Source organism: Lagenorhynchus albirostris, chromosome 14 (assembly GCF_949774975.1).
Source record: "Lagenorhynchus albirostris chromosome 14, mLagAlb1.1, whole genome shotgun sequence".
NCBI classification, from domain to species: Eukaryota; Metazoa; Chordata; class Mammalia; order Artiodactyla; family Delphinidae; genus Lagenorhynchus; species Lagenorhynchus albirostris.
The window spans coordinates 69,560,879-69,584,803 of NC_083108.1; the positions used below are offsets into that span (position 1 = coordinate 69,560,879).

General features: G+C 51.9%; 1 protein-coding gene across 5 annotated transcripts in view; it reads right to left on the reverse strand.

Moving 5' to 3' along the window:
• Positions 1 to 23,925, reverse strand: part of KIAA1671 (KIAA1671 ortholog) — a 179,008-nt gene that overhangs the window by 106,758 nt on the left and 48,325 nt on the right. For all 5 annotated transcript variants that reach the window (XR_009534864.1, XR_009534865.1, XM_060121723.1 and 2 more), the window contains exons 2-5: positions 18,805 to 18,956; positions 15,452 to 17,059; positions 13,235 to 13,322; positions 7,297 to 10,056 (exon numbers count right to left, since the gene is read on the reverse strand). Coding sequence is in view for 3 of the 5 variants with exons in the window: in XM_060121723.1 (XP_059977706.1) it covers positions 7,297 to 10,056; positions 13,235 to 13,322; positions 15,452 to 17,004 (4,401 nt within the window). In the remaining 2 variants the exon portion in view is untranslated. The remainder of the gene's footprint in view (positions 1 to 7,296; positions 10,057 to 13,234; positions 13,323 to 15,451; positions 17,060 to 18,804; positions 18,957 to 23,925) is intronic.

Consider the following 23,925-nt stretch of genomic DNA (forward strand, 5'->3'; position numbering starts at 1 on the left):
GACTACATCAAAATGAAAGACTTTGATGCTTCAAAGGGCACCATTAAGAAAGTGAAAAGTGGGACTTCCCTGGTGGCGCAGTGGTCGGGAATCCGCCTGCCAATGCAGGGGACACAGGTTCGATCCCTGGTCCAGGAAGATCCCACATGCCGCGGAGCAACTAAGCCCATGCACCACAACTACTGAGCCCGCGTGCCACAACTACTGAAGCCCACACGCCAAGAGCCTGTGCTCCACAGCAAGAGAAGCCATTGAAATGAGACCGCACATCGCGAAGGGTAGCCCCTGCTCACTGCAACTAGAGAAAGCCCGTGTGCAGCAACAAGACCCAACGCAGCCAGAAGTTAATTAATTAATTAATTAATTGATTAATTTTAAAAAAGTGAAAAGACAACCCACAGAATGGGAGAACATTCCTGCAGATCGTTATGTCTCATAAGGCACTTGTATCCAGAATGTACAAAGAATAATTACAGCTCAATAATAAAATAACAAACGAATCTAAAAATGGACAAAGGATCTGAATAGACATTACTCCAAAAAAGTACACAAATGGCCAATAAGCACGTTAAAAGATGCTCAACAGGAAAGGCAAATCAAGACCACAATGATCATTTTGCAATATATACAAATACTGAATCATCATGCTGTACATCAGAAACTGATATAACATTACATGTCAATTATATCTCAATTTAAAAAAAACCACCATGAGATATCACTTCACACTCACTAGGATGGCTAGAATCAGAAAGACAGATGATAGCAAATGTTGGCTAGGATGCAGAAAAATTAGAACTCTCATACACTGCTGGTGGGAATGCAAAATGGTGCAGCTGCTTTGGAAAACAGTCTGACAGCCCCACGAAGGTGAAACCTGGAGTTATCACCATGTGACCCAGCAATGCCACTCCCAGGTACATAGCCAAAGAAATGAAAGCATACAAAAGCTTGTGCAGGAATGTTCATACCACCTTCCTCCATAATAGCTAAAGAGTGGAAACAACCCAAATGCCCATCACCGATGAATGGATAAATAAAATGGGGTGCATCTATACTGCAGAATATTATTCGGCCATAAAAAGGAATGAACTACTAATATATGCCACAATACGGATGGACCTTGAAAACTTTACGCTAAGTGAAAGAGGTCAGTCACAAAGGACCACTTCGTGTGATTTCATTTATATGAAATGTCCAGAATAGGCAAATCTATAGAGACAGAAAGTAGATGAATGGCTGCCTGGGCCTGGAGGGTATTAGGAGAACAGGAAGTGACTAGTCAGTGGGTACAGGGCTTTCTGGGGGATGAAGAAGATATTTTAAAATTGAATGTGATTATGGTTGCAGAACTCTGTGAATATACTAAAAGCCACTGAATTAACTGTACACTTTAAATGGGTGAACTGCACGGGCCGTGAGTTTATATCTCAGTAAAGCTGTTACCACCTCCCAAAAAGTGCTGCTAACCCCTCCACAGCCACCACCCTGGTGCAAGCCCTGTCACCTGTCCGGAGGCCATGGCAGCCTCCTCACAGGCCTCCCTGCTCCACCCTCACCCAGAGGGCAGCCAGGGGTCTCTCTGAGACACAGATGGTGGCGGCAGCTCAGAACCCTTTGCTAGCTCCCTTACGCTCTGGGCCCTCCTCCCCTCGCCAGCTCAGCTCTGGCCAGCATCCCAGGGCCCACTGGGGTCCCTCCAGCATCCCCAGGACCAGCTCATCTCCATGCTGGGGCATCTTCACTCGCTGCTTCTGCCTCTTCCCCGCAGATCCCAGCCTGTCTGGGGTGCCCCCATCATTCACATGGCATCTGTCAAGTCCCTTCCCATGAGAGCACCCCTTAGAGAAAGGGGGTGACAGGGAGGTTACTCTATCTCCCCAGGACTTAAATCACTCTCTGCATGATCCCACTCACTCACTCTGCTTGCCCATCTGGACCAGCCCTGCCTGCTAGAACACTCTGTGATTATGTGAGGCTCTCCATCTGGGCTGAGCAATACCATGGCCATGGGCCACTTGTGGCTTTTTTTTTTTTTTTTTTTTTTTTTGCGGTACGCGGGCCCCTCACTGTTGTGGCCTCTCCCGTTGCGGAGCACAGGCTCCGGACGCACTGGCTCAGCGGTCGTGGCTCACGGGCCTAGCCGCTCCGCGGCACGTGGGATCTTCCCGGACCGGGGCACGAACCCGTGTCCCCTGCATCAGCAGGCAGACTCTCTGCGCCATCAGGGAAGCCCCACTTCTGGCTTTTGAGCACTTGGATGTGTCCAGTGCGCCGAAGAAACTGAATTTTGGATCTTACTTAATTTTAACTAATTTAAATGGAAAGACACACACGTGGCTCGTGGCTGCCGTATTGGACAGCACAACCTGATACAGTGGACTGAGCCCTCCCAGCAGCCCTGGTGCCCAGAACAGGGCCTGACACCAGACTCGTACACTTATTCGATGTGTGAAGAGATGAAGGTTGACCCTAAGTGCATCCCTCTGACTTCCACCAACCTTCTCCACATCAGGCCCTGGGCCAGGCACTTGACTATATGTTACTTTGTGATAAATCTCCAGCAAGTCCATGAGGCAAGCAGGATTCCCATTCTACAGGTGAGGAAACTGAGGCTCAGAGAGGTCTGGAAAGGTGCCCAGAGCCACACAGCTGGTAAGTCACAAAGCTAGGTCTGCCCAGTGCCAGGTCTGCCCCATTTGCAGTCCAGGGCTGTTTCCAGGAAGAAATCAAATCATGAAAGTACGGAGTGTTCATCTTCCTAATGAAGAATTCTTTTTCCAAAAGGAAAGTGGTGGAACTTCAGCCAGCAGGTTATAGGAAGGAAATACAGATGGCCTCACACACAAGTGACAAGATGGAGGGCACTCACTGGGAGCATGAGCTCCAGAAGTTTGATAACCCAGCTGGCTGGCAAGGCTGAGGGAAGACGGGGCCCTGTCATCACTAGGGAGGATGTGAACTGGTACAGCTCCACTGCACGGCACGCTGGCAGTCCTGCAAAATCACAGCCCCTTTCCCCCGTGGAAGGGCAATCGCCATTCTGAACCCACAGATACACCTGCACATACCTGGTCTGTAAATAGTAAAAGGTGGGAAATATCATCCACCTCTACCATGCAGCAGTTAAAAACAATGAGGACGCTCGCTGTCTGCGGGCTGAATGCAAAAGTTCTCGAAGAGGCTTTATACAAAAAAAAAAAAAAAAAAAAGGCAGGTAGCAGATCTGTGGGTTCAGCATTGACCCTCCACCCAAGAATCCCCAGGGGAGCTTTTAAAACTGACAAAGGCAGGCCCCACCCCAGAGACTTCAGCCAAATTGGTCTGGGGGGAAGCCCCTGCGCTGCTGTCTTTTAGGACTTACCCATAGGCAACCGAAGTTTCAACCACTCTTAGAGAACGCTCTCTTTTATGGAAAAGGGAAGGAAAAACAAGACTTACGTATTCACATTTGCTTGTATTTTCGGAAAGAAACTCTAAACGAATTTGGGCAGAAAAGAATATGATTACGGGATGAGGAGGAAACGGGAGGGATGGAGAATGAGAGGTCTGGGGGAATTTTTACTTCATAAGTATTTTTGGAGCCATGTGAAAATATTCTCTCTTGAAATGAAAATAAATCATTTGATGAAATGAAATACTATAATTGGGCCTGGGACAAAGTTCTGATAAATGTTAAGTGAAAAAGAAAGAAAGAGTGAGAACGAAGGGAAGAGAGGAGAGGAGGGAGGGAGGGAGGAATAACTTTAATTGCAATCACACCCCATGTGGGGCACATGAGCAGAATTGGCTGTCGATCAAGAAATCCTCACCCAAGGAAGCAGAGATGCACCTCAAGATGCTCAATGAAGCCCTAGAACTCACATCAACCCAAACGTCCATCCACAAAAGTCTGGATAAAAAAAGCTTGGGCTCAGTCCCATAATGAAATACTTTGCAACCATTAAAAATAATAAGGTGATTATATATGCACTTTTTTTTCCTGTTAAAGTTTTAAAGCAAGTTATCTGGGTGTATATCTGAAAAAAAAATTAACTCAGAAAGATCCATGCACCCCAATGATCACAGCAGCATTATTTATAATTGCCAAGGTATGGAATGTAAATGTCCATCACAGGTCAATGGGTAAAGAAGATGTGGTGTGCGTGTGTGTACCACACACACGCTGGAGTATTACCTGGCCATTAAAAGGAACGAAAGCTTGCCATTTGCAGCGGCATGAATGGATTTGGAGGGCATTATGCTAAGTGAAATAAGTCAGAGAGAGAAAGACACATACTGTATGGTATCATATGGGGAATCTAAAAAATACAACAAACTAGTGAATGTAATAAAGAAGAAGGAGACTCACAGACATAGAGAACAAACTAATGGTTACCAGTGGGGCGTGGCGGGAAGGGGCAACACAAGCATGAGGCGGCGGGGAGGTACAAACCATTGGGTGTAAACAGGCTCAAGGATGTACTGTATAACACGGGGAATACAGCCAATATTTTGTAATAACTGTAAATGGAAAGTCATCTTTAAAAATTTTACAAAACATTTTTTAAAAAGTTTAAATACACGACAGAGAAAACAAAGCACGTGGTGAGACTTTCTGAAGAATGCTGCCATGTTTCCACAGAAAAGTATGCATTTACCTATCTGTGTCTGGGCCAGGGTGCCCCAGCCTCAGATCTACATACATTTGGGGCTCCATGATTCTCTGTGTTGGGGGCTGCGCTGTGGGATGTTGTGGAGTACCCCTGGTCTCCACCCAGTAGATGCCAGGAGCAAACTCTTCCCTGGTTACGCCAACAAAAAACATCTCAAACTTTGCCAAATGCGCCCTGGCAGCAAAGCTGCCCATGGCCGAGAACCACCAACAGGTCTGGAGGGGACGGTCCCAGTGCACCAGAGGGTCCTCATGTGGGGGAGCTTTCCATCCTAAACCATATGTTTCAATAATATTTTAAATTGCGCCCAAGCATTCACTACTTTTGCAATAAGAAAAATACAACAATTATAAATCAATACATATGCGATGGGTAAGCCACTCTGGAGTGCAGGCAAGTCTCCAAGAAGATCAAAAACTGTAACAGTGGCTGCATCTGGGGGACGGGAAAGGAAAGGGGTCCGGGGGGACATTTTTATATACATGTTATGCACTCTTGTAAGGTTTGAATTTTCAACAACCAACATTTTTTACTTCTGTTTTGCTCTTATTTATTTTTTAAAGGTCCAGAACCAAAGATCTTTGGGCAGGAGAGAAGAGAAACGGGGAGCTGTTCCAAAGCTTCCCAGTCCCCTTTGTGAGAAAACAGATCCCCTGACAATGAGCGCTCCCGGGGCCTCGGCACCCCGGGCGGGCGTGCAAGGCCGGGCTGGGGCCCCACGAGGCCCCGAGTCTCCTGCTGCCAGCGGGCCCCTCAGCCAGGTGATGGCACACAGATGCAGTGTCACATTTCCACGGCCTCCTCCCTCTCTCACTTCCCCATAACAACAGCCTGGAGCTGGGGGGTCGGGGGTGGGCGGGGGGCAGGTGAAACCCTTCCTGGAGGCGCATCTGCGGAGCCCGCTGCCTGCCTGACCCATGCTGGGCACTTCACCTCCTCTCCGCCTGGTAGCAGCGCCTCAAGGAAGGAATCCCCGTTAACTCCTAACTCCAGAGAGGGGGAAACTGAGGCTCGGGGAGGCCAAGTGCCTGCTCTGCACACAGCTGAGCCGGTGAGCGGCAGCGCGGAGATTCCAACGCAAGCCTGAATATGGTCATCGGAAGACACGTGGGTTCAAAGTCTGCTTCCACCACTTGCATGCCCTGAACCTTAGGTGAATTCTCCTATCACTTAATTTCCACAACATCCCTTTCTAGGTTGGCTGGGGGGTGACAGGAAGGGCCCCGTAGTCAGTTACCACACTGGCCCCAGGGCATGCCATTTTTTTCCCCACCTCTGAACCTTTGCCCATGCTGTGCTCCTACCAAGAATGCCCTCACCTCCTCTCATCAGCCCATCCGAATTCATATCCATCTCTCAAGGGTGGGCTCAGGCCAGGGCCTCCTCTGGGATGTCTCCCTGGGCCGCTTCTCCAGCGCCTCACTCTGCACCACATCCTTTTCTGGCCGTCAATCACCGTGTCCCACCTCCACACAGAGATCAAAAGCTTCCTGAGGGCTGACTCCATGCCTCAGATTTCTTCCTCACCTTCATGATCTCTCATTCCACTGAAAGCTCGGGTATCGGCCAGACCTAGGTGCAAACACTGGCTATGCCACTTGGTGCTTTGTGACTTGGGATAAGTTACTGAACCTCTCTGAGCCTCAGTTTTTTCCATCTGAACAAGGTGATCATACCTGCAGCAGACATTGTGGGTGCCCTGCCCACCACTCAAGTACACGCCAATGCTGCATGAGGATTTTCCTCTCCACCACGGAGCATGGCCCCGGCCAGGTCAGAGGAGTCTGAACGTAAAAGCCCCAGACACAGCCTCAGGCAAGGACAGAGGGGAACTAGGAAACAAATACTCCAGGTCCCCTCCCCCTTGGACAGGACCACCCAGAGGTGACCTGTGCTGCTCCCCAGGGGTCTCCAGTGAGAACGAGCCTCAGGTGCCCACACCTTCATCACCTGCTTCCCTTCCCTGACTCACTTCTCCTCCCCACACCGGCTCCTCAGGGGGTCACCTCCTAAAACAACTTGCAGGGGGCTGTTTCTACAGGAACACAAACCACGACAATCCCTCTCGTGTGGACTGTCCCGAGGCTCATGTGAGCTCGCTCATTCAACAAACACTTCTTGAATGTTCACGAAACATCAAGCAGGATGCTGGATTCTGGGGATACAATGATGAACGTGATGCAGCATCCTGGAATACAGCAGCTGCTCAATAAATGATACCTATTGTGATCATTCTAGCCCAGAGGTTTAAGACTGGTAGCCCACAGGCTGTATATTGCCAGCAGACAAGTTCTGTTTGGACATTTTTTTTAGTACTCTGTCCTCATTTCATGATGGGGGGAGGGGATTACGGACAAAAATCTGGATCTTTCCGGTTCTCTTGATAAATCAGATCTGCCATCTCAACACCACCTTCCTCACTTGTCAAGAACCAGCTGGGGCTGCGCAGCGGTTGCCCCCTTCCGATAAGGCGTGGGCTCTCCATTTGCCACAAGCCCCACCACTCCCTAGTGTCTCACACCCAGCCTGACTCCACTCATTTCCATACTCACCTGGCCTACCCACGTGGGTTCTGAGTTTGAGACCCCTGGCCTGCATGTTTAACAACGTTTGACAAAACCGCAACATGGTTTGTACTCACCTTTTGACTGTCTCGATTCCCCGACTCCTGCTGACAGAGCCCCGTCTTGATGTCTTTGGCCTCTGAACTCTCCCTGGGGAGGCTGGGCCTCCCTTTGGGCTGCTCTTGCCTCCTCTCTCTGGCTTCCTGCATGATGGACAGGCCCTCTCGGATTTTGAGAGGGGGGCCTTTCTCCGAGTGGGCCCTCTTGACATCCAGCAGTGACCTTCCACAGTCCCATGGGTGGTTGCCCCATTGGGTCACACTGCCCTCCTCTCCCCTCCCGAGGGATTTCCTTGGGAGCCCTTTCTTCTGGTCAGTGGGGGAGGACCTGGGTGGCATGGTGGCCCCGCTGCCCAGATCCTCCCAGGAGGTGGCGGGCTTTGACTCAGCCGGGGAATGCGGGCACTTTGCACTGTGTTTACTGATAAAGGCCTTTTTCTCATCCTCGGTGACCCCCGAGCCTTTTTTCCTGGGACCTGCAGGGCCAGAAGAGGCCCCTGGATATTTCTCAGGAGGAGCTGAGTGCGGCAGAGCCCACAGAGGAGGGCTGACCTTGGTGTTCGTGGCTGCCTCCAGGGTCTCTGCCAGTTGCTTGCCCGAGCCGGGGGTAGGACTGGGGTTTGTTTCGGCAAAACTGGCTTGTTTCCGGGGCCCCTCAATTTCAGGGCCCTCCTTCAGGCTCCTCCGTCTCCGATCCACCTCGCCTTGCTGGCCAGGCCTCTCAGGAGTCGAGCCTCTGGGCTCTGTGGGCGGTCCCCCCACCAGCTCCTGAGCCTCCCTGGGGCCTGCGGCCGGCTGTCTCTGGTACTCGGCCATCAGGGCGTCAATGTCGAGGACACTGGACCTGTAACCATCCTTGATTTTACCTGGGAACGTCTCGCTGACCACCTCCGTCTTCCTTCTGAGCAGGAGATGGGTGGCTTTCGGGTGACTTTTGAGAGCCGGAGGTGTTTTGGGAGCACCACGGGGGGACGTCTTGTTCCCACGGTCCTTCCAGTCGCTGTGAAAACCAACGCTGTCTTCCGGTCCCCGACGAACCCATAAAGCATCGCCATCGGAGATTCTCTCGCTGGGAGGACCCAGAATCCTGTCCCCAAGAGACGCTGGCCTCGGAGTCTTTGGAAAGCTTGCGCGGTCATGCTCTCTGCCTGGAGCCTGGTTTTTACTGCCCATGGTCTCCAGCAGCTCTTCATGGTTCAGAGAAACCAAAGTAGATGTTAAAAGATGAGGCGATGGAGGTGGGGCTATTTTTCTAGAATGTTCCATCAAGTTTTCGGACCTGGGCTTAACAATGCTCTTTGCTTTTTGAGTGTCAGGAATCTGATACGTCACTGCAAAAAAGGTCGCCTTGGGTTCCACAGATGACCCTTGCTTTGCTGCTGAAAGAACCTGTGACACGCCCGGGTTGCCCTGCTGGGGCTCCTCCCAACCGTGGGCTAGTTGGAGTTTTCCTAAGGCACCTGCGGTGTGGGTCAAATAACCCGTCCGTCTCTGCTCTGCCTTGGAAGAGTGCTCTGGGGCCAGTAAGCTGAATTCATCGAACTTCGCGTCATGGGGTAACGTCCGCCGCCTCCACCTCTCCATCCTCTGGTCGCTGGGGCTCACCTTCCGCATCCTGGCTTCGGGCTCCGGCACCCGGGCCGGCCTCGCTCCACCCTGGCCGCCAGCCACGGCGAGGGGCCCCTTCTGCAGTAGCACGTCTGCCTGTGGCCGGGCTCGGAAGTCAGAGGCCTCGCCCTTAGCCCTGGAAGGAGGCTCCAGAGGGCCCCCCTGGGGGGCACCCCTTTCCCCTGGCTTTCTTCCGGCCCCTTCGATCCCCTGGTGCTGGGCCTCCTGGATGGCAGCCTGGATGGTCCTCGCAGGGGTGGCCTCGGGGCTTGGTTCCGAGCCTCTCTCTTCACTGACCCCCACAGCGGCTTTCTGCCAGTTGATAGCCACCCCACCTGTCCATCTGGGTGACAGACAATTGCCTCCAGACGTGTCCTTTAGCTCTCGGTGGAACTCAGGCTTTGGCCCGCTGACCTCACGCGTCCCTCGAGCTTCCCAGATCAGACTGACCCTTTGGACGGACCCCACCTGGCCTTCCAGCCTGCGCTCGGGGTCAGCAGGGGTCACGGCAGGGGTGACCTCCTGGGACAGTGAGAGCCGAGACTGGCTGCTCCGGAGCGTCACAGCCTTCTCCTCGGGCGCCGTGGGGATGGCCTCGCTGTGCGCACGCTCCCCGACCGCGTGCATGATGTCATACCTGGGCTCGACCCTCTCGGATGCGGGAGGGCTTTCCAAGAGCTTGAGGCAGGGGCTATTACTGCACTTGTCGCCCACAGGGTATCTTCCCAGGAGGGAAGACGTATGATGCTGTTTGGGCTCACCGTTGGAGAAGGCGGTCCGCCCAGATTTCTTTGGGTCGGGATTTTCCAACCACTCTTTCTTCAGGTATGTGGTTTGCGGGAAAGAGCTTCTCGACCCAAGGAACCTGGATCTGAGCTCCAAGACATCGGCCGTGTCCCTGGGGGTCATGGCTGCGGGACAGTGTCCTGATAGGTCAGCCACGGTGTGCTTCTCCACGTGATGTTCGAACACTGTGGCCCACACGGTCTGGAAGCTTCTGTCATCATCCGGGGTGCTGGCGGAAGGGCTCAGAGGCTCGCTCCAACCGCTGCCAGGGACTTGGTCAGAACTGTCTTTCCACTCTGTCTGCCTGGATTTCTCCCGGGGCGTCGCAGGCTTCCAGGGGCTTCTTGGGACAGATGCTCCGTCCACACCATGCCCTTCCTTTTGCTGTGGGAAAAAAAAAAAAAATCCAATTTAAGTTAAAGCGTTTGAAATGGAGGGAATTCCCTGGTGGTTCAGTGGTTAGGATTCCGGCCTTCCATTGCCAGGGCCCCGGGTTCAATCCCTCATCAGAGAACTAAGATCCCACAAGCCACGCAGTGCAGCCAAAAAAAAAGTCGGGGGGCAGTTTGAAATGGAAAGAAAGAGATGAGGTGATTGAAATAGCTGCTTTTATTGATTGATTGATTGATTGATTGATTGATGTATTTATTTTTGGTTGCGTTGGGTCTTCCTTGTTGCGCGCAGGCTTTCTCTAGTTGCGGCGAGCGGGGGCTACTCTTCATTGCGGTGCGTGGGCTTCTCATTTTGGTAGCTTCTCTTGTTGCAGAGCACGGGCTCTAGGTGCGTGGGCTTCAGCAGTTGTGGCACATGGGTTCAGTAGTTGTGACTCGCGGGCTCTAGAGCGCAGGCTCAGTGGTTGTGGCGCACGGGCTTAGTTGCTCCGCGGCATGTGGGATCTTCCCTGACCAGGGCTCAAACCCATGTTCCCTGCATTGTCAGGTGGATTCTTAACCACTGCGCCACCAGGGAAGCCCTGAAATAGCTGCTTTTAAAATCACAGCAGTGAGACACCATAAAATCTTACAGACTGAACATAGCCAGTGTGGGTGAGGATGTGGTGAAACGGCCACTCTCAGACACTGTTGGTGAGAAGATAAATGGGCATGATTCTTGGGCAACTCAGTATACCTCTCATGATTTTAGGACACTCATTTCCTTTTATCTGGCCGATTTCCTCCCAGGATTCTTGCTTTGCTCACGTGCACTAGTCTATGTGAACAAGAAAGTTCATACAGCACTGTTTGTGAAACGAAAGAACACAGAAACAACCTAAATGCCCATCTGAAGGGCACTGGCTAAATAAATTCTGAAATATTCAAACAATTGAATACCACACAGGCACTTGGATCCACAGAAGTGGGGGCAGGTCCCAATGTCCTAACGTCTAAGAACACACAAAATGTCGTGCTGGTGGAAGAAAAGCAGGATGAGGAACTATATATTTATAATAAAATACCATTTTAAAAAACTACATGTGTACATGTGTATAAATATGTACGTGTGTACATAAACAGTGGAGAAAAGATAACTATCAAACTGGGAGTGAAGGGCTTCCCTGGTGGTGCAGTGGTGAGGAATCCGCCTGCCAATGCAGGGGACATGGGTTCAAGCCCTGGTCAGGGAAGATCCCACATGCTGTGGAGCAACTAAGCCCGTATGCCACAACTACTGAGCCTGCGCTCTAGAGCCCGTGAGCCACAACTACTGAGCCCACGAGCCACAACTACTGAACCCACATGCCACAACTACTGACGCCCGCACGCCTGGAGCCTGTGCTCTGCAACAAGAGAAGCCACCACAATGAGAGGCCCGTGCACCGCAACGAAGAGTAGCCCCCACTCGCCACAACTAGAGAAAGCCTGTGTGCAGCAACAAATAGCCAATGCAGCCAGAAATGAATAAATAAAATAAATTAATTAAAAAAAAAACCTGTGGGTGAAGGAGTGAGGGTAGGAAGAAGAAATGAGGAAGAGAACGTCATCTTTTAATCCTACACATTTTAGTTCTGTTGGGTTTTTATAATCATGTATTATTGGCTTAGTCATATCTAAAATTTTTCTTTTCTCTTAGAAAAAGGTCTACTTCAAGAAGTTACACAAAGATTTAACCATACGATCCACCAATTCCATTCCTGAGTATATACCCAAAAAAACTGAAAACAGGTGTTCAGACAAAAACTTGTACACCAATGTCCGCCAGGAGTGGTGGGCACTGTCATTCAGAGCCAGCTCACCTTTGTTAGGGGTTTATGATGGGAGGGGTTCAAATGGGCTTGGAACCAAGCTCTGGTGTTTAAAACTCTGTATAATTTTCTAAAAAGTAAAACTATGTGATCCAGCCATTCCACACCTAGGTATTTATCCAAGAGAAAACAAAACAGATGTCCCTACAGAGCCTTGCCCACAGATGTTCACAGAAGCTTTATTTGCAATGGCCCCAAACTGGAAACAACCCAAATGCCCATCAAGGGCTGAATGGATAAGCCAACTGTGGGCTACCCATACAACAGAGTACTACTCGGCAATAAAAAAGGATGGGCCATTGATACACATGACGACATGATGAAGCTCAAAATAATGATTCTGAGTGAAAGAAGCCGGACCGAAAAAAGAGCACTGGTTGCATTTATATAACAATCTAGAAGATGCAAATGAATCTACAGTAACTGAAAGCAGATGAGTGGTTGCTCTGGGGGGTCACAGAGAAGAAACTTGCATGTGCTGGAAATGCCCACTGTCTTTATTGTGATGAAAGTTTCAACAGGTGTACAAAGATGTCAAAGCTCACCTGCTTATATGCTTTAAACATGTCCAGTTTACTGTATGTCAATTATACCTCAGTGAAGCTGTTTAAGAAAAATTGAAACTGCAGAAAGCATCAACCACAAACCCGTTATACCTAGCAGTTATTTTATGAGCTTTTTAAATTAAACAGACTAAATGGGGACTTCCCTGGTGGTCCACTGGGTAAGACTCCATGCTCCCAATGCAGGGGACCCAGGTTCGATCCCTGGTCAGGGAACTAGATCCCGCACGCATGCTGCAACTAAGAGTCTGCATGCTGCAACGAAGATGCCGTGTGCCACAGCTAATCCAGCACAGGCAAAATAAATACATATTTAAGAAAACAGACTAAATGAAAATATGTTTTAAGCAATTTAATTGATGGTAACTCTCCTCCTTCTTCTTCGTCTAGGTGACACATCAGGGTGGGGAAAGAAGCAGGGACCATAATGGGGGAAAATTGAGGGGGGGTTTCTATTAACATTTTTACATCTTCATTAGTTTCTTAATAAAGCAGACATTCTTACACAGGAAAGCCATGTCCCTCCTCCCATTTGCACAGACAAAAAGAAATACCTGACGATTATATTTGCAACGGGGAATCACACAGCCCATCATACCGGAAGGGACTTTAAAAGTCCCAACATTAAAGGAAAACAATGTCTTAACAGTTCATGAGAGGTTTCTGATTCTTTCCTGGGCCCTGGAGATCATAAAAGCCCTTTTTCCAATAAGTACAACCACCTGATGGGAAAAGGACGCGCCAGGTGGCTCCTTACCTTTTCCCTGGGTTCTCTAGGCGGCTCACTGCTCGGCTCAGAACACTTCTCACATGGGACTTCGTTGCCTGAAGCTGCACTTGAAAACCTGGCACAGAGATCCAAGTTACTTGTACAGGGACCGGCAGCTGTGGCTCCCTCCAGCCCGCACCCCGTAACTAGCTCAGGAACCCAGGGGTGAAACCAGCACTGAGATCATCAAAGCAACACTGCCCAATTTCCTCCGAGAAGGGACATGTCCTTTGCAGTTGCCAAACCCCTCCAGCCCAGTGGGGACAGCCTACCTTAAACACAGCATCATCAGGGTAGCAGGAGCCCCAGGCTTGGGTGAAGAGACCTGGGTGCTGGTCCCAGCTCTCCTGCCTCCCCACTGAGGGAGCTTGGGTCAGGCTTGCGACCTCACTCATAAAACGGGGATAATTAACACCTCCTCATCGTCTTTTGCAGGGCGGATAAGAGGCTACCCAAGGCCCTAATAGCTACGTGAAGTCGTTTAGAGAAGAGTGAAGATGCCCCAGGAGGGATAATTAATGGTTGTAACCTCACAATAGCAGCCCCACCGCAGACTGACCACGACCACGGGGGCAGTGGGCAGTCGGGGAATGTGTCGGGGCACAGGCCTGCCTCTGTCTCTCCGAGTGACCTGGGCCCAGTCATTATCCCTCTCTGGGCCTGTTTCCCCACTGTAAGGGGAAGAGGGAGAAAGGGGAGCTCTGGAGCTACACTTTTTCCATCTCTGAAGAGTTCTCTGGAGCGGACGCTGAAAGATTAGCTCAGGGCTGGGGGCTGCAGAGAAGAGGGAGGTGAAAGAAATCAAAGTGCTTAAACTTGACCCACACGCATCAGTCCAAGGTCTGCCTCCTGGGAGGCGTGAGGCTGTGCATGAGTTGTTTCTAAGCCCAGAGCCCTGGTTTCCCCTCCTGTCAGATGGGAATAATCTGAGACACTGGGGGATGCAGAGAGGGAAGGTGCGTGAGGTCCCCGACATGGGTGCCCCTTTCTCTGTTTTCTGGGGTTTTTAAAATTTTTTTTATTATTATTATTTTGCCACGCTGTGCAGCTTGAGGAATCTCGGTTCCCAGACCAGGGATTGAACCCGGCCCGTGGCAGTGAAAGCGCCAAGTCCTAACCACTGGACAGCCAGGGAATTCTCCCCTTTCTCTGTTTTCTGAATTCAGGGGTTCACGAGCCTCGCTGCACATGAAAATCACTTGGGAAACTTTTAAAAACCACCACGACATGGGCCCCTCCCCAGACCAGCTGAATCAGATTCTCTAGGGGGTGGGGTGGGGGCCAGGCATCGGTATTTTTTTTTCCCAGGTCATTCTAACTGCTGAGAGCCACTGGTCTAACTCTGGCCAAGCTGGCTGCCCGGGTTCCCAGGGCCTGAAGGGCAGTCTGCCCAGAGCTCCCCTTGGAAGCTCCATCCCTGACAAAGTATGTCAGCGGCAGGCATGTCATTAACAAGCTGGCAGAAACCCCCGGCGGCATCCCTCTGTCCTGGCTGAGAAGCCACTTGTGGAAAAAAGAAGGAGCAAGAGATGTCAGAGGCCAGGCCAAGCTTAGAAAATCATCAATAACCATTAGGATTAATCGCATCATTTGGAGCTACAGTGTGTTGAGGGCTCCCTTGGGTGGAGTGACTCTCAGCATTATCTCTCTGAGTCTTTGCCTTAATCCTTAAAGGCAGGTCTTAGCATCATTTCCGTTTTGGAGATGAAGAGACCGAGGCTCAAGGCGTGAAGCTACCCACCCAAGTTATCATGACCCGTCTGATTTTGTTTTGGGGGCCATCCACAGAGGTTTAGGTATATATTAGGTGTCCTCGGACTTCAGGAAAGGAAAGCTTAGCTATGGAGACAGGCTGAGCTGGAATTGCACCAGGCTCCCGACTTCCTCATGGTATTTCACCTTTCCTGTCCATATCTCTGAAATGCGCACAGTATTTCCCCCTGAAAAGTGCACAGAGGGGAACGTACGAGGAAATGTATGAGGAAACGTACGCGGGCAGCTCCCCTGTCTCTCCACACCTCAGCTTCCTCATCTGAGAAATGGGAGCTAATGCCACTTCCTCTGTGGGCTGTGGGTCAACTGAGAGGGGGCGTAAGGCGGGCAGCACGGAGCGTGGCGCCCTGCTGTTTCCTTTCCCGAGGGGTCTCTGGTAAGGGGTTGAGGACCTTGGAGGCTGGGAGAAGCCAGTGGGATGCTCCCACTTACAGTTTGGTCAAATCCGCTGAGAGCGGCCGTGCCTGGATCGCCTTCTTCCTGATCTCTGGCTTTGCTTCCGAGCTCTCGGTGGCCCAGCCTTTGATCCGCTCCTGGACGCTCACGCCGGCTTTCTCCAGCTCCGGTGCAGCCGGCGGGGACTCAGCGGGGGCTGATGGGGGCGAAGACCCCAACGACAAGGCTGAGGCGCTCTCCTCGGCAAAGAGGCTGACGTGCTTCTTCACGCTGCCCCTCGGGGTCCGCTCTCCCCCTGCCTGGGTTTCCCCATCAGCCGCTCTGCTCTTGACCTCAGCGATTTCTTGGCCTTTTCCAGGCCTGGGCGAAGGGGACTGGGGGGCCCTGGGTGCCTTCTCCGGCTCGCCATCCAGCTTGGCTTTCTCTTCCCCAAGATTCTGGTCACTGATGGGGGTGACCCTGGCCGAGCCCCCCATGGTTCTGAGGTGGCCCATCTCTGCCTGCTTGCAGAGCAGCCTCTCCTTCCGTTCCTGGATCTTCCTGGCCACCTGCAGGAAGTCAGAATCTGGGTCGTGAAGGGGAGCCTCTGCTTTGACCAGACGCTCCCCATCTACTTTGGGGTCCAGGTCAGGCCTCTCGGGACCCCGCCACTGGGCCGTGGATCCTGCTATGGCCTCCACCTTCCTCGCCAAGGCCTCTCTACTCTCGAACCTGGCCGTGAGGTCCACGGACAGAGGCCTAGGCCTCCTCACCCACGTCTTCTCAGGAGGGGTGGGGGGCGCCTTCCCCACCACGGCTGCCCCGCCAGGGCCTGCTGGCTTCTGAGGCTGAATGGACTCGATGAAAATGGCCGACACGGGCCTTCTCTTCAGTCGAGGCCTGGGCTCCAGAGCGGGGCTACCCGCGTCCTCCACGCTGCTGGCCTTTGACAGAGGCTCCTTTAGGCCTGTCTCCTCTTGGGTGGCCGCCGGCCTGGTGACCTGAGACACGGAGGCCGGTCGGGGAAGAGTCCCCGCAGGCTTTCGGGCCGGCAAGGCGGGCTTGGTGGCCACCTCAGGCCGGGAGGCAGAAGGGGGCCCCTGAGACACGCCTGCGTCGGCCTCCGGAGCCCCCCGGCCGACCCCCTTCCCCAGGGTAGGCCCGGCTTTGGTGGTTTCAAAGAGTATCATGGTGCTGGGGTTAGGCCGCAGCACCGCGGCCTTGGAGAACAGAGACGAGCTGCTCGGGCCGTCCCCGCTCCCCGCCTCCGGCCCCACCAAGCCAGGCATCTTCTCGTCCAGCCCCTCTGCCGCCACGCCCCGGGGGAGCCCCCCGGTAGGAGACGGCCTGCTCAGGCTGGGCCACGAGGAGATCACGTCCCCGGCCTTCTCCTTGGAGAAGGGCTTGGGGGTGAGTCTCGGCAGAGGGAGCAAGCGGACTGGGCTCCTGAGGGGGCTTTTCCCTTCCAAGAGCAGCGCTGAAGGGGCCCCGGAGGCGCTGCCAGCCTGGCGGAAGTAGGTCCGAGTTAGAGCTTCCTCCTTGGAGAGCTCGCCCAGGCCTGGCACTCCTGTCAGAGAACTTATGGAGCCGACCTCCACCCGCGTCACCATGGTTACGGCTGTGGATCCATGGGGAAGACGAACATCAGAAACAGAGAGGCAACCACTAAAAAAAATAGTAAATTTAAGATTCAGTCAGTGTCTGGGTTGAAGCAGAGGGATTTGGGGGATGGGGATCAAGAGACCAGAGTCCCGGGTCTGGACGACAGCTCTCCATTGACCACCGGGCCAGCCTGGGCCAGTGCCTTCACCTCTCAGCTGTGGGCAAAGGGCAGTGGACTAAATGGCCTGACTCTGAAGTTCATTCCGGCTCAAAGGATACAGAAAAGGTGCCAACACTCTCCTGGACTTTCCTGACTCAGCTAATCTCAAGGCCAGCTTTCAGGGTGAAAAGTGATGATCTCTGCTGTACAGGTATGGAAACCAGCTCAGAGAGGCCAAGTAACCGACCTGAGGTCACTCAGAGAGTAAAGAGGCAAAGCTGGGATTCGAACCCAGGTCAGACTCCAAATTCACACCACACGCTCCCAGCATAAACCCTGATGAGAGTCCTGTCACCCCGCAGTACTTTCCCGTTTCAGAGCCCGGCCACATCAGGCTGGTCCTGACCCTCGTCACAGCCAAGCACAGAGAGGGTAGGTGACAAGCCCCACCTCACACAGCTAGCCAACGGTCACAGAGTTGGTCACTGGCCTTGGCACTCTAACCGTCCAGACAGTCCCTTATCTCTCCCCTCCCCAGTCCTTCCAGAAGCCTTAAAAGAAAGCCACCCTCATTTCCCACTCCACCTGCTGCTGTGATTGTCTGCCTCTGGGCTCTTTTCGGTTGGACGCCTATTTTACGCTGGCTGCCTTCACAGTCTCAGTAAGAAGAGTATCAGCTAACGACGAGAGTTTACCAGGAGTGAGGCCTCAGGTAAGCCCAGCGCTTCCTCTGTTTTACAAATCACACCCTCTTTAGAACCCTAAGAGGCGGGTATGTGATTGCCAGCCCCAGTTTTGCAGCAGCTCAGGCACAAGCCCCTTGTTCATCCAGTCATGAGCGCTGCTCTCTCAAGGCAGCAGCCCTCCTCGCTCATCCATCCTCCAATGACCCCGAGAAGCAGGGATTATCCTTATCTCCCTTATAAAGATGAAGGGAAAGGGCTCAGAGAGGTGGCCCGACTTGCCAACCGTCACACAGCTGAAACGTGATCTCAAGTCCTGGACCCATTCAACTCTGCCTTTTTAACAATTATGTCCTCTTCCTTTCTGGTCTTAAAAAGTGCCAGACAAGCTGCTGTTCTTGATTCGTCCCCCACCCTAACCCCACCTTCACTCCAGTGCTCTCTTTCCCTACAAAATTGTCCCCAGCCTGCCCGCGTCTAGATGGGCTAAAAGTAGAAGGCATTTTAGTCCAACGCAAGCCTCCACTTCCCTTCCTGGGGCCCTACAATGCTGCCCCCGGCTCTGACTCACTCAGCAGCCTGCAGGAAAGAAAGGCAGACAGATTTTGATATTTTCTCTTCCTTACACACTCGATGGTGCTAAGAAGATTCCTTCTCCCCAAGGCGGAGAACACTGTCTAGACGGGGTTAGAGGCAGAAGAGAGGCACAGAAATGGAGAATGGGAAAATCGGAGACTTGGGAGGAACCCGTCTGCAAAGACCCGGGGTGGAGTTCCTAAGGTGCACAGGGTCCTGCCCCAAATCAGGACTGCTCATCGTTAGAGCCAGCTCCCGTGACCTCTGGGACACAGACATAGCCCGGACAGAGACACAGGACAAGAACAGGATTCAAAGGACAGAGAGAAAACTCCCTAGCAGAACCCACAGGAGCCCTGCCCACCCCCGGACACTCCAGCCCCACTTACCCGAGCTGGCAGGTCCTGGCTGGGGACGTGTGACTGCCAGAGAAAGCCAGCGGTATCGCGTCTCATCTCCAACGGGGCTGTCCGCACACTCCCATGGCAGGAGCCGGCAGGGGAGGGGAGGCTCGTCCCAGCAGGCTGAGTTTCAAGCAGGTCTGGGGAGACACAGGGCGAGAGCCTCAGTTCCGGGGTTCCGGCAATATGTGCACAGACGGCGCAAAGGCTTTCGAGCTCCAACTGCATCTGCTGGTGTCTCCGCCAGCTTGTAAAACTCACGCTCCTAGCAGCTTTTCAGTATTGTCGCCTTATCTATACACGTGGGCATCAAGGGTGCCGAGTACAAACCGCAGGCGCTCCATAAAAATCTCCCCCGTTCCTCTGATACACGTTTACTGAGCACCTACCACGTTCACAAGGATGAATAAGAAATATCCCCTGCATCCAGGGACCTCAGAGTCTTGTGTGAGAAACACACACACGCATACACACACACACAAGCGATTACAACACTGGGCAATAAACATCATGGTTTATAAAGGGGGACATGGGAGCACAGGAAAAGGAGGATTACCTGCCTAAAATTGGGAGTGGTGGTCCCGGAAGACTCCTTCGGTTTAGAGGAGGGAACTCCGGAAGACTCAAAGAGCTGGCTAATTTGGGAGCTATTTCCCCTGGTTCTCCTGCTCAGCAGTATTTGTACATTGCATCTCTTGGAGGTCCTCACATGCCTCCTCAGGGCCTTTGCATGTGCTGTGCCTGGTCTCTGAGATATCCCTGTCACTACACACAGACGCAGGCCCTCCCCTAAGATTGCAGTCCAGACACAGCTGCCGCCCTCCAACCTAGTATAATCTCCCTCTTACATGTCCAGAGAGACCCACAGACACTCAGCCAGACGCCTCATAGCTACACAGCTACATTTAATAGTTCAAGATCCTTCATTTCACATCAATGGGAAGCCCCCAGGAGTCACCCTGAATCCCCAAGAGCTAGCACAGTGGCCTGGCAGATAAGAGCACTGAGCACATAATTATTGAGTGAATAAAGAAATGAATGAAGAACTATTCTCCTGGCCCTGCTCCCCACCCTTCTAAGATTCTAAATAAGGGCCAGAGTCCTGAGTTTCATGACACTAAGCAGTCTTGGTCACAAGGTGAACTAGTTCCTCTGGCTCTGGCAAGTTCTGGTGTGGCCACAGGTCAATTGCTGCTGCATGACAGAACCAAGGAGCTACGAAGAGCCCAGCTGGGAGCTCAACCTGCTGACCCCGCCCAGAGGCCCCACCAGTTTCACCTGATGCACTGCCTGGGACAGGCCGCCGTCAGACACCTGCTGTGACCACATTAACCCCAGACTGTCACACCGGCTCATCTGCCCAAAGGCGGAATGAACGAACGCTTCTCTATACAGCTTTTCCTGGGAAGAACCACCAAGAGCGCTGTTGCTGAACCAGGGTTGATGGCTCACAAATGCTGCTCCCACTTTGGGATCTCTGAACCCATCTCAGTAGCCAGATTGCAGGGAAGGAAAAAGGGGAAACAAGAGAAAGGCTCTTGGTCTGCACCCCTCTTAACCAGAACGGTGTCTCTGTTATCTGTAATCTCCTTTCTATCTTGGGCTCCCTCTCAAGTTTCCATCTGAAATGCCAGGCAGATGCCTGGTCTATAAATATGGTTGCATGAACGAATCAATGAAGGAATCAATCAATCAATGAACAAAGGGGGAAAAAAAAGAGTTTTTAAACCACCATAGTCGATGACTAAATAATATTTTGAACCCTTTCCCAAACCTAGAAACCCATGATTCTCAGGTTTTCCTTTAACCTGTTGTAAAATACAAGAAAACCAACTGAAATGTTCGCTTTAAAAGCTTGCTTTAAATGCATCACATATGTTATGCTTAATTTAAGAGATGTTAGTCTCTTCCAAAACATTTCAGAAGCCCACTCACACAGAGGACAGATGCTGTTTATTCCTGGGGTGGCCTCGCTCACTCTTTTTAAATATATTAGCACGATGGCCAGAGCCAGGTAAACAAGAGCTCCCTGGAGAAAGCAGGGACACCAGGTATGAGCTGTGTCTGGTTTTATCTACAAATAACCGTGAAGGTCGGCATGGGGGGACAGATGGGGAGCCAGGCTGATCTGGGAGGTCAGGAGGCTGCGGTGGACCAGGACACGGAGGATGCGGGGCAGCAGTGGGGGTAGTGGTGGGTGTACCTCTGCGGTTGCTGAACCCGTCAGGTCCACAGGCTCGATCTCCCCCATTTCCTGCGATTTCATGCAGAGAAAACCAGGTTCCTGAGGGTTGAGTCACCGAAACCGATCATCACTGAAATTAGACAGGCGTCGTTCACGAGCATTCATTCCTCCCATCCCTCTGACCTTCCTTCTACAAGCCAGGCTCTGTGCTGGGTGCTGCGGGTGCACCGTGGAGCGCACAGGCTCCCAGGGAATCCGAGAGAACCTCACAGGGACGAGGCAGGAGAAGCCCTTCCATTCAGAACCCAACCATTTGGTAGCTTCTCTCTCAGATTCAGAGGCGTTGATTCATTTGAACAGCTGTTGCCAATCTTTCATAATGACACCCCTAAATCCGATCTGGGAGCTCACAGTCATTCACTCAGCCATCTCTGGGTGCCGCTTCCTGGGAATGCCACAATCTGGTGAGGGCCGTGAGCCAGTCCTGCCACCTTCCAGCGTCTTCCGGAATGTGACCTGGGCTCCCAAATCTGCGGATCCATCCTGTGTGGTGCCCCGTGTGAGGGGCCAAGTGCGTGTCCAGGTCTCCCCAGGAAAGCAGGGCTGCGGTAAATGCATGGGCGTTGTCCGTCCACAGGCCCCAGATGGAGGGGGACCAATGCCTAATATCGATGGAGTGTATGCATCCTCTCCTCTCCGTCCCCATGGCTGTGGCCCCAGCTCATTCATTCATTCATTCATTCATTCCAATACACAGTTACTGAGCACCTACCATGTACCAGGCTCTGGGGACACAACAGTGAACAAAACATACAGAAAGCCCTGTTCCCATGGAGCTGACAATCATGAACATAGGAAAAGACAATAAACGAAATACATAAGCAAGAGGCATAGAATGTTGTTAGGTAAGTAACTTTCTCTGCTGGTGTCTCCTCCAACCTGTTCTAGCAGCAGCCAGAGTGATTCTCTGACACGCAGGGGCCACCATGTCACTCCCCACCTCCCCACTGCCCTCTGAATGAAGATCAAACTCCTTCCCTGGGGCCTGGCAGGATCTGGATCCTCTTCATCTCTCCAGCTTCAGTCTCATGATTGACACCTCCCCCTCCATCCATCTGTCTGTCTCTCACACTCACTCACATACTTACTGCAGCACATGAACCTCAGACAGGTCACAAGACACATCATGCTTTTCCTCACCTTCCCGCCTCTACACTGCCATTTCCTACTGCCTGGTTAATCTCAGCTCCAAGCAGCTGCCTCCTCCAGGAAGCCTTCCCTGATGCCCCAGGGTGGGTTCAGGTGCCTCTTCTCTGCTCTGGTATCTAACTCCCAGAGCTTCTCCCTAGCCCAGCACTGATCCCACATGTGGTGACTGCCTCTAGAGTGGGGGGAGCTCCAGGTCAGGAGGGTCCTGGGTCTGGTTCGCAGCTGTACCCCCAGGGTCTGATGCTGCACCGGACATAAAGTCAGTGTGCAAAAAATACCTCAAGGGAGAGCATCCCTGAAAGAAGAAAATAATAGTATCCAATGCAGGCGTGGGTGTGGGAAAACTGACATGCTCATCTGCTCCCAGGGACAATGTAAGTTACAAAAGCAATTTGGCAATATTCACTTTCCACTAATGTTATTGGAGACCCCATCAAGACTCAGGGACCACACTAAGTGACTCTGCACCTTCTGCCTTCTCCCATGTAATATTCTCAACAATCTTGTGCTTTTCAGTTTATTACCACCATTCTACAGATGAGGGAAATGAGTCAGATCTCAAGCTAGTGAGGGGTAGTGTTACAGTTGAAATCTTCTGACTATGAATCAAGTGCTTCCCCCCATATACCTCACCCCAAAAACATTCATTTATTTTTGACTCAGTAATCCCACATCTAAAAACGTGTCCTATGGAAGGAATCTAAAGGAAGAGAAAACGATACACACAAAGATGCCCCCTGCAGTGTTGTCCATCCAAGTGCAGCAATAACGCACCCTGAACTTAGGGTGATAACTCTTATTTGAAAAAACCCAGGACTCAGAAGCCATTTGAAATGTCACAAAAGTTGCAACGTCAGCGGGTAGACCAGATCTCCAGTTCCCAGTCTGCCCACAAGTGGCACAAAAATCCCTTCACACCACATGGCCTGAGTTTGTGATCAGAAAAGATGGTTGCGGGACTTCCCTGCCTGCCAATGCAGGGGACACGGGTTCGAGCCCTGGTCCGGGAAGATCCCACATGCTGCAGAGCAACTAAGCCTGTGAGCCACAACTACTGAGCCTGCACTCTAGAGCCCACGAGCCACAACTACTGAGCCCATGTGCCACAACTACTGAAGCCCACGTGCCTAGAGCCCGCGCTCCTCAACAAGAGAAGCCACTGCAATGAGAAGCCCACACACCGCAATGAAGAGTAGCCCCTGCATGCCGCACCTAGAGAAAGCCTGTGCACAGCAACGAAGACCCAGCGCAGCCAAAAGTGAAAATAAATAAATAAATAAATTTATGTTTCCAAAAGATGGCTGCCATGGCTATCATGGCAAAAACCTAGAAATAATCCACGTTCTCCACAAAAGGTGAAAGTCTCTCAGCCACGTGTAAGGGGCTGTTCTGCATCTCTTAAAAGTGAGGACTGGGGACCCTGTGCAGGAAAGTGAGAAGAGCTCATGAGAATGTTGTTGGAGAGAGGGTGGCAGGTGGGTAATTTTCTGTATTCAAGGCTGTGACAACGGCAAAAATTGTTTATACAAATGGTCAAGGTCTGGAAGGGGAAAGGGACAGGTGAAAAGGAAAAGCGTCGGGGACAAGGGTGGAACTGTTATATTTTTAAATTCCTTTTCACTTTGAGATTTCTTTTTATTTCCATTAATGTTGTTTGTGCAGATTTCTTTTTAGGCCTCAATACCGGAAGTCTCCCTCTGAGCTGTGTTCTCCCC